Source organism: Anguilla anguilla, chromosome 14, assembly GCF_013347855.1.
Source record: "Anguilla anguilla isolate fAngAng1 chromosome 14, fAngAng1.pri, whole genome shotgun sequence".
Classification (NCBI taxonomy): Eukaryota; Metazoa; Chordata; class Actinopteri; order Anguilliformes; family Anguillidae; genus Anguilla; species Anguilla anguilla.
Genome location: NC_049214.1, coordinates 22941166 through 22959558, shown reverse-complemented (window position 1 = coordinate 22959558; position 18393 = coordinate 22941166). Strand labels below are relative to the sequence as shown.

Genomic DNA, 18393 nt, shown 5'->3' with positions numbered 1-18393 from the left:
CACTCGACACACTTATCATGCTGGCTAACTTGCTACCTACTTAGCTGGCAGCACAGTATCCAAGTGTTTGAGCTTGCATTACCGTACCTACAGAATTATGACCCCAGGGTCAAGAAATGTACACGACGCATTTTGTATAATTTTACCGAGTTGGATAGCGAAACAGCTGGCTAATAGGTAGATGATTAACGTAGATGGCTGGCTGGCTAACTCGCTACAAAGCTAACAAACAACTTCCAGGGCGTTGAAGTGGGATCAACTTAAAAAAAACTGCAACCTGTTGTTAAGACCCAGAAGTTGTGATCGCTCGGTGGCTCGCAAACTAGCTGTGGCCTAGTTTCATAAACTAGCTACGAAGTCGATAAGCTAGCCAGTTAGCTAAGGAGGTGTTCATATATCGCCAGTTTTTAGCTTGGTCTCATGTGCATGCACCCAAGAAGATGTAACTGTAATTTAATTTGTGAAGTAAGTTTTCAATCTACACCGTTTGAGCGTAAACCGTTGTGACCAGATAACGGCGAACACATACTTGTGCCGCTGGGTACCTGACCAATGAGCTTGGTGTCTTAGTGGAATCTTTCTATTTCGCTAGCGCAAGCTAACTAGCAGTTTGGTTTGGTAGCGAACCTGGCTAGCTACACAGTTGTCCGGTTATTCCGGGCTCATTCCCACAGCTAAGCCTTTGTTGAAGTAAAATGCTAAAACAAATCATTAGAGAGTGTTAAAAGTTTGAAAAAACACGTGCATGCTGGAAGTAGGTGTGCCGTGAGTGGTCAGCATATTGGCCATTAACCTAGACCCCCTTGTTAGCTGAAGAATGCTACAGCAAGTCACCCGTCTGGGTCTGATTATGAAAGTTTGCTAACCTCCTTCCATGCTATGTAATAACTAACAGAACACGCACGCAGCACTGAAACGAGTTAACGTGAGTGGTGACACTATTCCACCGACGGCATCGTGTGCATTTCTTTAATGCAAACTTTAAATAAGCCGTGCTGACCCTGTGTTTGTTGGTTAGCACTGGCGGCTCAACGCAAGGCCCGATTCGGCACCAAGCGTGTAGCAAACGACTGGTTTGCTGTTGCGATAACGCGCTTGCAACACATGGCGCCCTATTTTCCACTTTAAAAACTTGTAACGGCCAAACTCATTAATTTCATGATCCGCAAAATTCTGTCAACTTTATCAACAACATCACTGAAATAGTTACCCAGTCTTTCGCGGAAACTACCAGGATAGTAAGGCGTGTTATGTATGTTAAATCTTCATGGGTGACAATGGAGGTTCTTAAAACCTGTCCTAAGTAGTTTCTTCCTTGTAAACAATAATTGCAAGTGCGTGGCTGTACGTTTTGGACTCCGGGGAACACAATGGCAAATATCCAGTTCGCGTTCGGAATGGGTGCGTAATTTAACCATAATGAGGAAACTGGTCTAACTAGTTAACTTCCATTTTGCTTTTGAGAAAAAAGAAGCCGTCGTGGCATTGCATCATATACTCAATGTTGGTCGCAAATTTCCTTGCCCTGTCAGTCAGTTTAGTCAAAATACCAGGCCTATTTGAATCATGGATTTTGCGCAACTGTCGTTATGACATGAATTTTAGCGGCGGACGGGGTGGTACTATGGGGATAAAGTTGCCCCGTTGTTGAACTTTGAGGTTCAGAAACAACCAGTAAGTTGGTTTATACGCCTTTAATACAAATCGGCCATATTACGTATTGGTTGCATTTGACAACTGGAGAAATATGTAAACCTGTTTTAGCTCCTATTTTATACTTGAACCCGTTATATAGCTGGACTGTCTGCAAATGGGTGTTATGCTTAAGGGTCCGTGGCAGACTCACATTATTTACTTTACATGTTAGCCTTATGCAGAGGATTTGCACAGCTTTTCTTCTTTTACATACAGTGCACTTATACAACTGGATGTTTACAGAAGCAGTTGGTTGAGTGCCTTGGTCAAGGACACAGCAGCAGTGCCCCAGCTGGAAATCAAACCCACTAGCATTGAGTCTTGCAGGTAGAGATGGGATCATGGATTGGGATTTGAACTTGCAACCACCCGGTTTCCCTCTGCTTTACAAAATCAATTTTCCTGTCTCTGCCCCTTTAGGTTTGTGAGTTAGAGCTTGTATAACATGAAAAACCAGATGCAGCTGAATAGGACGAATTGTACATCTACACCATTGTTTATTTCAAGTATGACTAAAGCCAGCAACCACACCCAAATTGTCTTTCTTTTCTAATATTTTCTTTATGTTGTAGCTTAGAGCTCCAGTTACAAATTATCTATAAATGATCTCAAAATGTCCATTTTTAAATTTCATTAAGAAAATGGTCAGCATATTTGCCTCAAGTCATTTAGCAGGCATTTTTTGACAGAGCAGCTTGAGTTGTTCGACCTGAATTGTGCTCTGGTGTGTCTGTGAATTGTGATGGGGGGGTGGGGGGTAGAGCCAACATTCAAATCTGTCCCTTCTAACCCCAAGTTGGAGAGCTGCACTGGTAGAACCGAGAGAACCACATTTCTCTTTGTAGAACCCTGTTTTCTTTGAAACTGAGCTCAGTAGTTTAACTAAATTTCAATATGTAAAAAGATTAAGGCAGTGCCTTTTAACTAAGTTGCATTAACTAATCAGCTCAGCTCTCTCCACCCGAGACCAATCCGCTTCAGCGCTGGATTCAATGTCACAGTTAGGCCGTCTGGGTAGTGTAGAGGTATAAGCACTTGCCTACCACCACTGAGACCCGGGCACTGGTCCCCGGCACTGGTCAGACATTCCTACTAACACAGTTGGCAATGTTTGCGGGTGGGAAGCCGGTGAGGGTATAAGTCCTGATCGTTGCATTAGCGGCGATTCCTGATTGGTCAGGGTGCCTGTTCAGGGAGGGGAGATAGCGTGAACCTCCACGCGCGTTACGCTCTCCCAGTGAAACTCCTCGCTGTCAGGTGAAAATAAGCGGCTGGCGACTCCACATGTATCGGAGGAGCCATGTGGTAGTCTACACCCTCCCCAGACCGACAGAGGATCGACCAGGACTGTGTGATACACACGGGGAATTGGTATAATGACTAAATTTGGGAGAAAATGGCAAAAAAAAAGAATGTCACAATTAGCTTTTCACCTTTTTCTGTGGTGGGTAATGGGTCCTGATGTATGAGGGGAGATGGACAGTCATGTATGAACTTGTTATGATTTTTTTTTTTTTGTGTCACAGCCCTGAAGGCTGATTGGTTTAGGAACGGTGGCTGCCTGCGTGTCTGTGTCAAGCTTGCCGCGGTGCCAGCAGTTGGCGTCCCTGGCCACTGACTCGGGGCCGGGTTAAAGGACACCGTGCTGCACCGCGGAAGCTCACGATCGGTACGGCACGCGGATAGGGCGGCTGTCGTAAACCGATGGGGTCGAGCCCATCCGCACGAGGTTCACATCTGCGATTCAGGGTGCGGCTTTACGCCCTGGCCCGCGTGTTGCACAGGAGAAGGCTGAGCCGGGCCGGGACAGGCACAAGGCACGCTCAATCGCACACGCACGTTACCGTAATCAAGCCAACGAGGGCAGCTTCTCTCTTCTGGAACGCAGCAGAACCCCTTTTTGAAATGCGTTTTGTGGTAGTGCATGTCCGGTTGTTCACATCTCTGTGTGACTTAACGTTTAAAGCAGTGGTCTCAAACTCCGTGTGGAAAAAGTGCCATGGAGGGCCGTGTGTATGCTGGTTTTTATTCCAGCCTCAGGTCTTGATTATATAATTAGTTCAGTTATTTACTGAATTAGGGATGCAGGTTTGCACCTAATGGTGACCCGACGTCTATGGTGACCCACGCTGTCTAAATAAAAACTTGCTCATATTCTGTGCTTCAATGCAGTTAAATGCATACGGCTGGATGAGTAATTGGACTCGATTAAGGCAGCAGTAATTGGTTGGAGTGAAAGCCCGCGTACGCACGGCCCTCCATGGCAGCGGGTTTGAGGAAGGCGCTGATGTTCCCCGCGCCGGTCGGGTTTGCGCCGCCGGTTCCAGCGGATTGGCCCGGTCCAGGCGACCCGGTTTCGCCGTTTTGCGGAGCGCCACCCCGGCCCGCTCTCGCCGCCGCCGCGTGACGTCAGGACCGCGCGTTCGCCCGCGTCCCGTGGAGGCGTGGCCGCGCCGCTCGAAGTTCTGCTGAGGTCGCACACCTGCTCGCCGCCCGTCACCCCCACCCCCCCCCCCCCAGCCACGGAGACGGCGGTAACACGGCGACCGCGAGCGTCTCCAACGCGCGTCCCGGGACAGCTGCTCCGGCGGATCAACGCGTCGTCTTTTTTTGGAACCTTGAGTTTGTTGTTTATTTATTTATTTTGTTTTGTTTTGGTCGTTAGGATATCCTGCCCTTTATCGGTCGTTGTCGCTGAGAAGCGTTCGATCGCAAACGCGTGCGCAGTGAACGCCTTTTACGTTTCGTTTAGGCACTGAGCCGATATCGCTTACACAGCGACCTGCGAAGCTGATTTGAAAAACTGGGTTTGCGTTGCTTCAGATTTTTAATGTGGTAGTCGTGTCTCTGTGTGTATTTGTGCTGGTTTGGGTAGATGTACGTCTGTGGCCCAGGCAGGCAGGCAGGTAGGGACCGGACACTCCCAGCTTCATAGCGGATTGAGCCGGTCCTGGTTTTACTAGACGCCGGTCAGTGAAACTGCCTGTTGGTGGTACACAAGCCTGCTTATGGTGAGGTCTGCTTATGGTAAGGTCTGGTTTGACTCGTATTGAAATGCATCAAGAGTTATTTCAAGCTCTGCTTGTCCCCACCGACAACAATTTTTGGTTTGGGGGTGGGGGTGGGGGTGGGGGTTGGGGTGGTGGGTAGAACTGGGACCGCAGCCAAAGTCATGCCCCATTTTACCTCTGGCCTCATACCGCGCTCAAAACATGCCTGTCCCCCGTCCCCCCGACTCCCGGTAAACGATAGCTCCGCTGCCACTAAAATGCTACGGGTGCCACACTGACTTCACTTGTGCCCCCCACCCCCTCCCCACACCGACACTGAGCCGGCGGCGGCCATGTTGTGTTTGGGCTCAACGGAACAAACCCGTCCTCTCTCACTGCAACTGCCTGTGGCATTTCCATGGTTACCAGTGGAACCTTGGCCTGCTCAAGCCCGCCCTGCTCCTGGAGAGAGGAAGCCATTGGTGTCCGGCCGTTTGAGTGACGGGGTCACGCTCCTCTCGTGACACAACAGAGCCCCAGTCCTGGGGGAGCCCTGGCAGCCGGGCTCGGTCTGTGCCTGTAGAGAACGGCCTTTGGGGGCGGAGTTACTCGGGGGGTCTGGCAAATTAGTTTTATCCAGTTTTATTGTATTTAACCCCCCCCCCCCACACACTCCACCCCAAGGCTCTGAATGAGCAGAGTGTTTTGTAAATGGAACCCAACATTGCACTGTTACGCGTTCTGCAAGCGATCGCGCTCTCAGATATGGGAGTGTCTTGTGTTGAGGCGGTTGGGAGGCTGGTTGGTGGGCGGGGTTGTGTTTTGGGCACGGCGGTGACGGAGGCGCTGTAAGCGGCCTGGAAGACGCCGGGTCGTCTGCCTCGGTCGCGGTGTGCGCAGGGCTCCACGGCGCTCTCCTTTTAGGAGCACCTGGAAAAATGATTTAGAAGCACATCCATTTGGGATGCAGTAGTGTGCTCCTTGGAAAAACCTTTTAGCAAAGCGCCCTGGTTCTTATCTAATCAGTTTCCACAGCAACAGCCAAGCTTTCAGAACATGGCTGCTTAAATCGACCCTGACAAGAATGAACTGTGCTGCAAATATATTGGGAATATATTTACTGAGATATTGTAATCTGGAATATATTAGTAAATGTACAAATTGTTGCTGCTTTATGATATTGCAGTTTTTTTGTTTTGCATTGCATTGCATTACAATGCATTGCGCAACATTTTTTTAAAAGCTCACGTATTTACAGTATATTGCAGTGTGCTCGCTTTTCCGTTCCTGTAAATGGGACTGAGTTAGAGCAGTGTGTTTATAAACAGGCCCTGTATGTTCAGACTTTTATAAAAAAAGAAACGTTTTTCTGCGTAAGTGTGCGTGGTAACCCAGCGCCGTCGAGCACGCCGTCGTACTGGGGGTGGGGGGGGGTGGTTTCCGAGCGTGTTTACGTCCTCCTCCAATAACCTTCAGCCTTTCCTGGGCTTGTGATTTATCTCTGCTTCTGCATTGCTGCCATTCCAGCTGTACACTCTGGAGAAACAAGGTTTTAGCTTGCTGGAGGGGGAGAGGTGGAGTCAGTCTCTCTCTCTCTCTCTGTCTCTCTCTCTCTTTCTCTCTCTCTCTCTCTTTCTCTCTCTCTCTGTCTCTGTCTCTCTCTCGCTTCTGTCTGTGTCTCTCTCTCTATCTCACTCAATTTCAATTTTCAATTTCAAAGTGCTTTATTGGCATGACAGATATAGGCACTTGTGTTGCCGAAGCAGTGGTTATAGCATACAACTATATACAATGAATCTGAGAATGTGAGTTTGTTATATAAAAAATATAAAAATATATACAAAAATATCAGTAAGTGATGTTAGGTGTGTGTGTGTCTGACTATCTGTGTGTTGTGTGCATGAGTGAATATTATGTCTGCTTGTACGCGTGTGCTGTGTGTAAATGTCACTCTCTGTCTCTCCATTTCGGTTCAATAGAAAATTGCTTAATTGGCATATACATTTTCAGTATTTCAGTGCACGTGTGGCCAAAGCTGCACAAAACACATGACAATGTACATAAACTGAATTATAATATGCGTATAACGTATAGGCCTAATGTCCCCCCCCCCCCCCCCCAGAGAGTAGTGCTGTTGGTGTGTGATGGGTCGGAGTGTGGCACAGTGGGTAAGGAACTGCGCTCGTAACCGAAAGGTCGCAGGTTCGAATCCCGGGTAAGGACACTGCCGTTGTACCCTTGAGCAAGGTACTTAACCTGCGTTGCTTCAGTATATATCCAGCTGTATAAATGGATACAATGTAAAAGTGCTATGTAAAAAGTTGTGTAAGTCGCTCTGGATAAGAGCGTCTGCTAAATGCCTATAATGTAATGTAATGTAATGTAATGTGATGACGTCTGAAGGTGTGGAAACGTAATTGGGCGCTGTGTGTCTTAACATTGCCGCGAAAGCTGTGTCAATTTGACGGCAAACGGAGCGCCCAGTTCTCCGTAACGTTCTGTGAACCACGCACTTCTCTCCAGACAAACGCCAAAGGGCTGGACTGGAGGATGTTTGAAGCACCTTTCCCCCCTGCTGTATCAAGTTTGAGCATCAACAACGCCCCCCCCCCCCCCCCCCCCCCCCGAATGCAAACTTCTAATTGGATCTGGCAAGCGCACAGTTTTGTAGAAGGTGGTGCGATTAGCATTTCTGCGTGGCGTTGACTTCCACAGCCTGTGCGTGCGTTTAGAATGGGTTTAGTTTCCTTTCGTTTAGAGTGGGTTTAGTTTCCGTGCTTTGATGTCGCAGCTGGGCAAGACTAGGTAGAGTTTCCATCCACAGCGGGGAAATGGGCAGTGCTTTCTGTTGTTAAAGTGCAAGTGTGACCGGTAACCGATATTACTCATGGCCTGTTCTGTTTTTCTTTCTGGGAAACGGAAATAAGACATTATAAAGAAGAGACATTTGGCTTTTTGTCCCTTTTTTGGTGTTTCGGTGCGTTTGTGCAGCCACCTGTTGCTAGAAAGCATTGCTTTTGGTGTTGGCGTTTTAAATGTAATGACCTTTCTGTGGTTTTCAGATTGCAGCTAAAATGGGCGGGGACCAGATGTCCCACATGAACAGCACTTCCCCAGTCGTAGACCCCTCTCTGTACGGCTATGGAGGCCAGAAAAGGTCCCTGGATGAAGGAGGTAAGACGCTTCTCTACTGCAGACTGACTGACCGGGTTCCCCACTGCAGACTGACTGACCGGGTTCCCCACTGCAGACTGACTGACTGACTGACCGGGTTCCCCACTGCAGACTGACTGACTGACTGACTGACTGACTGGGTTCCCCACTGCAGACTGACTGACTGGGTTCCCCACTGCAGACTGACTGACCGGGTTCCCCACTGCAGACTGACTGACCGACTGACCGGGTTCCCCACTGCAGACCGACTGACCGGGTTCCCCACTGCAGACTGACTGACCGGGTTCCCCACTGCAGACTGACTGACTGGGTTCTCCACTGCAGACTGACTGGGTTCCCCACTGCAGACTGACTGACTGGGTTCTCCACTGCAGACTGACTGGGTTGCCCACTGCAGACTGTCTGGGTTCCCCACTGCTGACTGACTGACTGACTGGGTTCACCACTGCCTGCAGACTGACTGACTGGGTTTGGCACTGCAGACTGACTGGGTTCCCCACTGCAGATTGACTGACCACTTTGTGTTGCATGTACAGTTATAGTTGAAATATCACCTGAATATCTTGTCTGTTTTAATAGTCTATATTCTTCATTATTTGGTTAAATCTCACACCCAGTTCAATGCAGCCAATATATTGCTATTTCCAAACTATGAAATATTATGATGTTTATGAACACAAGAAGTATACCTGATTACAGCTCTAGTGCACGCCACCGCTGTGGTAACTATGGCTTCCAAAGTCATGAATTTTCTGTGGGTGTTATTTCTTTTCTCAAAGGTGTGGTCAAAGTGTTTTCCACTGGGTGAGCTTGTCTCACCCATTTGTCTTGTCGACTCATAAAGAGAAATTTAAAGATGTATTTACCATCACATCACTTCGTGTTTGCTTTACGGTCAGTCAAAATACCAGCTTGTTATTAATGGTTGTGCTACGCGGTAAGTTTGGTTTTGAATCTCCCCTGTGGCTGTTAAAGTAATATAACTAGCAAGCTACGTGGTTGGATAACGCAAAGCGTAGTTCGCCAGCTGGCTAACCCGGCCGGCTCTTATGTAAAAGATTAAATGGTAATGACACTGCTGGTTAGCTGGTCTATTTTTGCCTTCAGTAGCAGGTCGGCCTTAAGGGCCAAACATGAGCTGTCACTCTGCGGCTGTTGACCGGTGGTCTGAAAGCTCAGTGGCAGGTCGCTAATGCTAATCAAGGCGAGCGATTGGCTTCCTGCTGTTACGCACACGCGCGCGTGTTGGGGCGTTTACGGTGCGGCGTGTTCTCACAAACGTCTCCAGTCCCATAAAGTGAGCCAGGCTGCGGTGTTGTGTGTGAATATCCTGCCCGTGTGCATCCATGAGCATCCGTCGCACAGTGATGATGAAATCATTAGTGGCATGATGGGAAATGTAGGACACGGGAAGGTTGGACTGGATACTATTTGGTACTGACTTGGTCTAGAACCCCCCGATCGTCTGGAAAGGGGCCTTAATTTTGTGAGCTTGGCTTCCTGCGGCCTGATTGGCTCTGGAAAGTTTTAGCTTTTATGCTTTACGTTATTTGGTTGGCTTGAATTTCTGCCCCCAGTTTGAACCCCACATGAGCAAGATCATGAATTGTCAGTAGGAACTGGTCATTGGTTTATTATCCGCAGAAGCTGGGCAGACTTATTCCACAGTACCGTCGACCGTATAAATGCTCTTAGTGCCGAGAGGCTGTGAACACCACACGAGGCTCCCGTGAACAGGACGGGGCACAGGGGGGTGTATATATTCCCAGCACAACTTGCCTCCACTGCCACCTGGTCTCCTCCGTTCCCCCGGAAACTGATCTTCGTGTCCTCCCTCCCTCCGGTGTCCCAATATAAACTGGTGAAGCGCACGGAATTGACTGCATTTATGTAGCACATTTTCACGCAACAACTGCACAAAGCACTTTACAATGAACGCCTTCCGTTCACCCATTCACACACACACACCCTCTCACACTCTCATTCACCCATTCACACACACACACTCACACACACACACACTCTCATTCACCCATTCACACACACACACACACACACACACACTTTCATTCACCCATTCACACACACACACACACACACACACACACACTCTCATTCACCCATTCACACACACACACACACACACACACACACTCTCATTCACCCATTCACACACACACTCACACACACACACACACACTCTCATTCACCCATTCACACACACACTCACACACACACACACTCTCTCATTCACCCATTCACACACACACTCACACACACACTCTCTCATTCACCCATTCACACACACACTCTCACACACACACTCATTCACCCATTCACACACACACACCCCAATGCTGACGCAAGTACCAAGCTTCATTTGAAAACAATGTAATGAATAATGACGACCAAAGAAGGACACAGCGATGCATACGCACACATTTTGTGTTTGTTTGCTGTATTTGTTTATTTCTGTGTGAGTAAGGCCAGTCGCCCCCCCCCCCCCCAGTCGGCCCATTGGGAGCCATTTGAGCCTCTGATGATCTGAATGTGCTTCAGCTGGGACTCTCTGGTGAGGGACAGGCTGGCAGGGTGTGCCGGTGCGCCTCTGTATAAAGGATGAGGGTACATGAAGCGCCCCGTCGAAACTGAGCGCCCGCCTTTTGTATGTGCATCCCGCAAAGCTGATACTTCCTAAATGATTTAAGTGACATTGTCCGAGGTCCTTTGCCAATTCCTTAAGAGATGCTTCTTGTCTTTAAAGTAAATGCTTACCCGGTCCACCTTCTCCATTTTCCAATAATCGAAAGCCCTGCCCTGTAGGCTGCTGTGTTTGGCAGCTGAGCTCTTGATGCCTGATATGGATTTGGCAGAAAGATTTAATTCAAAACCAAGCACCTGCAAAAAAAATGGCAAAAAAACACTACTAATCAACCACTAGTCTTTGCTAAGGACCTTAATTAGTAGAATCAGGCGTGTCACTGCTTGGGTGAAACAAAAGCCGACACCCTCACTGGCCCTTTCTGGCTAAGATTGGAGACCCCTGCTCTAAAACATGAAAAGCACCTAATCAAGAAAAACGAACAGCTTGTTGAAATTCTGGGATTACAATTGTGGTTGGAACGAAAACCAGCACACACAGGGGGCCCCCAGGACCGAGTTTGAGAACCACTGGGCTAGAGGACCAGAATCATTTTGGTGTATATCAAGCAAGACGTAAGTTTTTATGGATGATTTTAAACGTCATTTTGGAGCTGGTGTGGGGGGCTAAACTTATTGACGCTAGTATTGATGTTGGCAAACTGCTTTACTGGTACATACAGAAATGCGCTGCGTTGTGTTTCGCGTTGCCGGTTTGACACAGAGGCTTGCAGCAGTCTGCATCGGTGCGGTTCGGCCGTGCTGGAGTGGCCGTACGCGGCTCGCGCGGATCTGTCCGTGCTCACTGCGCTTCGGATGGCGGGAGACCCCCCGGTGCGATGCTGTTCCCCCGAGCTTATCCTGTCCCTCGTAGTGACCCGTGCCAATCCACTTCAGCTCAACTCTGGGCATGACATCAATTTTCTGAATGTAGCTACATGTCTGTGTGCGTTTTTCTGTGTGTGTATCTGTCTCTTTGTCTCCATCTGCATCTGTATGTCTGTTAGTGTGTGTCTCTGTCTCTATATTTGTCTCTGTCTGTGGTGTGTCTGTCTCTGTATGTTTGTCTGTCTGTGTGTGTTTGGCTCTGTCTGTCTGTGTGTGTGTGTGTGTGTCTGTCTCTGTCTCCGTCTGCGTCTGTATGTCTGTTAGTGTGTGTCTCTGTCTCTATATTTGTCTCTGTCTGTAATGTAATGTAATGTCTGTGGTCTGTCTGTGTGTTTGTCTCTGTCTGTCTGTGTGTGTGTATCTGTTTCTGCATGTTTTTGTCTGTGTGTGTTTGTCTGTTTGTGTGTTTGTCTCTGTATGTTTGTCTGTCAGTGTCTGTCTGTGTGTTTGTCTCTCTCTGTGTCTGTATGTCTGTGTGTGTGTGTGTATCTGTCTATGTGTTTGTGTCTGTCTGTGTGTGTTTATCTGTTCGTGTGTGTAGCGGCTGTAAGCTTTTCACTGTCTGTTGTGTTTTTCGTAAACACTAAAGTAAGTTCTTTTTGGGTGGCCAGACAAATTAACGTTGTTTGTAGTGCTTTTCTAAGTGTAAAGTAAGTGCATGCTGGTTTTAACGTCCTTTCTAAAGTACCAGTCTTCTCTTCTCCCTCCCTCTCTCTCTCTTTCCTCCTGTTCCCATTTTTGCGCCTGACAGACCAGCCGGATTGTAAAAAACATTAGTGCCTCCCAAAAATCGTAAGTAGTGACTGAGTTACTGTTCCTTCAATACATCTCAGGATGTTAAGATGTGAACAGTTTCAAAAGCATTCAAAACAGCGCTATTATTATGTGATTAATTAATAGGGATGGGATTTTCAATCATTTTGATTCAGATCGAAGGATAGCGTAATTCCAAATTGATTCCTAGCGTGGGGAAGAATCTGTTTTTAGAACGCATCGTGGCCAGGTGAAACCTCTCGTATAGAAAATGGATGTACCCATAACAATGCACGTCTGGATTCAAGTTTTAACATCATAATGAAGGCTTAATGCTTAGCCTGTTGAGTCCATAAACACAGTCCGTGTCAGACATGATACAAAGAATTTCATTTTCAGCTCGTGAATGTTGCACGCCTCAAAACGAATATACAACCGCTTGGCTGAATACTCGATTCTGATTGGCTGGGACATGTATGCCGTTTCCTCATATAGCCTACACTCGACCCTGGAGCAGCGCCAGCAGAAGTTCAATCACCGTTCTGAAATAATGCGCCTCGGTTTGACTGGGTAAACTGGAAATTTGTAAGCGCAAGGAAGTCAACAATATCATACTTTCAACACCGTCAGCCTGATGTCCATGAATCACTGTATAGAGAGTATAGCTTGTCTAGTTATAGCTTTCTGCCAGAACATATCAGACTTGCAGAGTCAGTTCACCATTTTATTTCACTTCTTAAGACATATTTTTATAATAAAGCGTTTAATGGGTGATTTTTTAAAATTAATTAATTTATTTTTAATGTTATTTTATTATTTTTATTTGTTACTGTGTTTTGTATTGACTATTGTGAAGCACTTTACCTATATTGAGAAGTGCTATACAAATAAAGCTATTATTATATTATTATTATTATTATTATTATCTACATTACTACATTTAGGCTATATTTTAGCCTCTGTTTTGAATATAATTCCGTTCTTGGCTAGCTGGCTACCTGCGAGACCATTTTGACTTAAACCAAACCGTTTTAATATTAGGCAACTCGGTTGAGGTACTGGAAAGACGTGGTTGTTGCCAGGTGGTATAGGGTATGGGATATTTGCTGGGATGGCCTTAAGTAACGTTTTAATTGCAGTGCAATCGCATATTCTGAAATGCAGGTTTTCATTGCAGTTGATGGAGGCAGTAAATTCTCCTCAGACAGTTTCCCTCAGTGCTTTCAAACTTTGTGATGCTCAGCCCCTCGAACCTTATCCCTCTGGTACAACGGCTCACCAACAAAAAGCGTAACTGCAATCAAAACACGCGTTTCTAAATATACATTTGCTTTTATCTGTTCATATTAGATAAAGAAGCATTCTCTATTTTAATGCATTTCTTCTTTTTTTAAATGCTATATGATACATGAATAAATGGAGAACAAGTTCCAATGGAGAACATGTTCCTGCATAGCCTTTTATGAGAAAATATAAATCTTGAGTAGGCACTTATCGGACAAGTAATCGGGCAGTCCATTTCTCCTACCCATCCCTATTAATTAAAGGCAAATATTTAACTGTAGCGTGTAACATTTGAAGCGATTGAGTATGGTTTATATTTGCCAAACCATGCTTGACCTGCCAGCGTATATGCAATAAATATTGGTAGCAAATTGTCAGATAATGTTAAAACCGTTTACATTACATTTTACATTACTGGCTGTTAGCAGATGCACTCATTCAAAGTGACCTGCACCGCTTTTGCATTTTTACGTAATATTCATTCATACAGCTGAATATGTGCTGAAGCAGTGCAGGTTGAGTTCTTTGCTCAAGGGCACAACGGCAAAGTCTCACTTCGAAATCAGACCTACTTTAGGTGACAAACCCAGTCCCCCCCCAGAACATTGAGTTGTAAAGTCAGAAATCAGCTGAATCAATTTTAGCGCCCCCCCCCCCCCCAAAAGCACGTGTCCACTTCTGTCCTGACCCTTTCTCGTTTAGTGACGTAGTGTTCCGATGACATCACAACTATAGGCCGTACGTCGTATTGTTTGGGCTGTATGATGCGTAGATAAGACAACTGTTGACGTAACCTCTTGGGAATATTGCAGTTTATTCTTTTGACCCTTAGTAGGCTATTCCAGACACGTTCACAACTTGTGCAGCGTTGGGCTGTCATAGCACATTCAACAAGAACACACAGTTATGAGTTTCTGTAATCCAGTTGGTGAGAGAGAATGAGAGAGGAGATCAGGGCATTAAGCCAGGCAAGGAGAAATGTTTGACACTGTTTACATATCCTCATTAGGTTAGTTTAAACCAGTGTTTCTCAACCCTGGTCCTGGGGACCCACTGCCCTGCATGTTTTAGATGTCTCCCTGCTCCAGCACACCTGATTCAAATGAATGGGTCGTTATCAGGCTTCTGCAGAGCTTGATGACGACCCATTCATTTGAATCAGGTGTGTTGGGGCAGGGAGACATCTAAAACATGCAGGGCAGTGGGTCCCCAGGACCAGGGTTGAGAAACACTGGTTTAAACTATTATATGCATACGTCTACGTGAATACATTTCAACCAGTTATCTGACAATAATATCACATTTGTCTCTTGTTCATTCACGGCTATTTTTCATTGCTTTTCTGACAGACGGCGAAAGGCACACAACCTGCTTGACTTGTCATTTTAGTGGAATAAAGACCAGTGGTATGTGGATCTGAGAAATTGAGTTGCAGTATAACCTGTTCCACTGCCAGTTAAAAAATGATGTTTTCAATGTAGGGTTTTTAGTTACTTCTCCTGCATTTACACTCCACAGTGTTTCAGTCAGATACCTCAGTTCGCACGCACAGTTATTCTGCTGTGAGCATCAACTTAAATGTTTCCAGGAAACTGTTCGTCGATCGCCTGCGTTCTTTTTAAAACGCGCTTCTGACGGTTGAGCAGCCATCACACCGAAGCCGATAAAGGTAGCCCAGCGTTTATCGTAGGCTTGGGGTAGGCCGTGCACGACGTTTGTTTCAGAAATCGTGTGCCGTGCTTGTCTTTTATCAAACCAAGTTAGCCTTGTATGTAGGTTACCATTCTCTTTATCAAATGTAGTTAATAATCACACATGACTTCAGCTAGATCAATTTGTGCAGTTAACCTGCAGCAGAAATACAAAAATGCTCTTTAAATGTAATTATGACATCACATTAATGGCGATAATATGTTGATTGTAGTCTACATGTGGCTATATAATGTGGACGGTAGGTATGGCATTGGAGTAGTAGTGTGATGATGGAACATAGCACTGTAGGTATGGCCTTGTGGTAGTTGTGTGATGATGGAACATAGCACTGTAGGTATGGCCTTGTGTTAGTACTGTGATGATGGAACATAGCACTGTAGGTATGGCCTTGTGGTAGTAGTGTGATGATGGAACATAGCACTGTAGGTATGGCCTTGTGTTAGTACTGTGATGATGGAACATAGCACTGTAGGTATGGCCTTGTGGTAGTAGTGTGATGATGGAACGTAGCACTGCTCTTGCCATTAGTATCTAAGGTAAATGCTGAGGATACCATTCATGGCATATTGCTGTGGTAGCAGGACGTAACTAAAGCGCCTAGCTAATGTTTGCCCACTTCAGGCTGTTTGATTAAGCCGTAGACTCAAACGCGTTGAAACTTGTTAGCTAGCAGTATAATTTTTTTTTTTTTTTAGTTGGTGTCGATGTATCTAGTGTTCGGTTTGGTGGACGTTTTTCCGCCATCTGTTCTGCTGCCCTCTGATGCCATTGACCTACCCTGGAGATGCGGTCCTGTATCCGTTCAAAATGGCGGCCGTTTGAGACCAATGACATAGCTGAATGCTGTGGGTAAAACCAGGCGCTGGTTGCTGGCCCGTTTGGGTGGTCTGGGGGCGCAGCGGTAAACCGACGGGCGGCAGCTAGTCGTCAGCGATCCCGTTCTCAAACCCGCCGTTGCTGCTCCCGAGTGGCTCCTCGATCCGTGTACGTTTGGGATGACCCGTTTTTCCTTTTCATTCCGACCGGGAGAGAGTAATAAATGTAGCCCGTGATGGGTTTCTTGATGGTGGGCAGGATAACATAGCATTTCTAAAATTACATTTTAAGTTTTTGAGCGAAATGGTACATTTCTGACCAGATTGGAGAGAATCGCAGTGATTCCCTCTTATTCGGATCCCATAATTCTGAGTTACTTCCGGTGCATAACTATTTTCACAGAAATCATTAAATCAATGGTGTTGGCCATCTTGTACACTGAACCATCTAAGGTTTCAAGAGACTGCTGGCAAGTGTTTTGTCGTCCCACCCCTAGTTTGGAACAAATGTAGCTAACGCAATACAAGGTTTTGTACCTGCAGTGTGAGTGTGTATGCTGTAGGTTATTCCTGAGGCCCAGTGTAAGTGTGTATGCTGTAGGTTATTCCTGAGGCCCAGTGTAAGTGTGTATGCTGTAGGTTATCACTGAGGCCCAGTGTATGTGTGTATGCTGTAGGTTATCACTGAGGCCCAGTGTATGTGTGTATGCTGTAGGTTATCCCTGAGGCCCAGAGTAAGTGTGTATGCTGTAGGTTATCCCTGGGGCCCAGAGTCAGTGTGTATGCTGTAGGTTATCCCTGTGGCCCAGAGTAAGTGTGTATACTGTAGGTTATTCCTGGGGCCCAGTGTAAGTGTGTATGCTGTAGGTTATCACTGAGGCCCAGTGTAAGTGTGTATACTGTAGGTTATCACTGAGGCCCAGTGTAAGTGTGTATGCTGTAGATTATCCCTGAGGCCCAGAGTAAGTGTGTATGCTGTAGGTTATCCCTGTGGCCCAGTGTAAGTGTGTATGCTGTAGGTTATCCCTGAGGCCCAGTGTAAGTGTGTATGCTGTAGGTTATCCCTGAGGCCCAGTGTAAGTGTGTATGCTGTAGGTTATCCCTGGGGCCCAGAGTAAGTGTGTGTGCTGTAGGTTATCCCTGAATCTTAAACTCAGGCCTGGGGCCATTGTCTTGCGTTTTCCCATGACGTCGGGTGTTGGAGGCGGGGTGTGGTGTGTTGGTGGGTTCCCTCTGGCTGTGGTAACTAACAGTGGTTCATTTGCAGCACACAAAGTGTTGGACGTTTAACTTTCAATTCTTTTATGAATGTTTATTTGGACCCTTTTGCTTTCTGCCTTTTGTCTGTCAGGTGAATTGTACTTCCCATGGTGCCATGCAAATAAAATTTGCGTGTCAATTATTGAGGGAGGGGGGGGATGAAAATGGTCAATTTTCTCTGTGCTGCCATCCTGATTTGGTTTTTGCTCTCTAAATTATGCCCTTGGGGTTTGAACTGCAGTAGCGTTTAGCTCCCGCCCCCCTAAGGGTTGCTTTGCTAGTCACCCTGCTAGCTTTTTGTGAGCAATCATCTGGGGTGGTTCCGTCTGCTGCAGATAGGAATATAGGTTAGCATTAGCATTAGCATTGGACTAGCCGTACACCAGGCAGGCTGTTTAGCGAGCGCTGCTGGAGTAGCCCTGCCCCAAACACCTCTTCCAGGAGGCGGGGCCTGTATGGTTGGTCAGGCCTGTATGGCTGGTCTATCGTGGGCAGTGTTGACTGCGCCACCTCGCCCTGGTCCGCCGCAGGGTGGCTGCATGCAGTATCGCACCCTGTACCCAGATCGATTGTTCAGGGCGGGTCATATGGAAATTCTGGCACTGGTACTGATGACTTGTATTTGACTGGGTTTAACAACTCTGCTGGAACTGCAAGTACATTCACGGGTGAAGTGGATGAGCACAAATCATCAACTTACGAAGGAAACGTTAAACATTTTATTTGTCTAACAAATGAGAACTCGGGACCTGATTTTACTAAGGCCTTTAGCGTTCGCGAAACCTTTCAGCGCACACAAAACCGGCAGCACTTCCTATGATTGGTGCAAAGCAAATGACATGACCAGTCTTTGGACATGCTATTGGTCTTTCACGTGCTAAAGGTAATGGTAAATCAGGCCCAAGCTGTGTTTTTAAGCAGAGCATGAGTCTGGAGAGCTACAGAGAGTCTGGTTGGCAAAAATGAATTTGCCGCGAGAGGCTCAGATGAGTATGACCAGGCTTCTCTTTTAGCATGACATGCTGGCTTTATTTGCCGCATCAGAACGGCGCATTAAATGCATCGCCGCTGCAGCGCATGCGTCTTTTGCTCATTCTGTCTTTCTTTCTTCCCCCCGTTTTCTCTCCTTCACAGTGGGTAACCAGCTTGGTGGAATGGTGCATCAAAGGTGAGTCTTCACT

At 46.7% G+C, this 18393-nt stretch overlaps 1 protein-coding gene across 4 annotated transcripts in view; it reads left to right on the top strand.

Annotated features, from left to right (window-relative positions):
• fubp3 (far upstream element (FUSE) binding protein 3) overlaps positions 1-18393 on the top strand; it is a 34454-nt gene that overhangs the window by 311 nt on the left and 15750 nt on the right. For all 4 annotated transcript variants that reach the window (XM_035391484.1, XM_035391485.1, XM_035391486.1 and 1 more), the window contains exons 2-3: positions 7748-7859; positions 18347-18380. In XM_035391484.1, coding sequence (XP_035247375.1) covers positions 7748-7859; positions 18347-18380 — 146 coding nt within the window. The remainder of the gene's footprint in view (positions 1-7747; positions 7860-18346; positions 18381-18393) is intronic.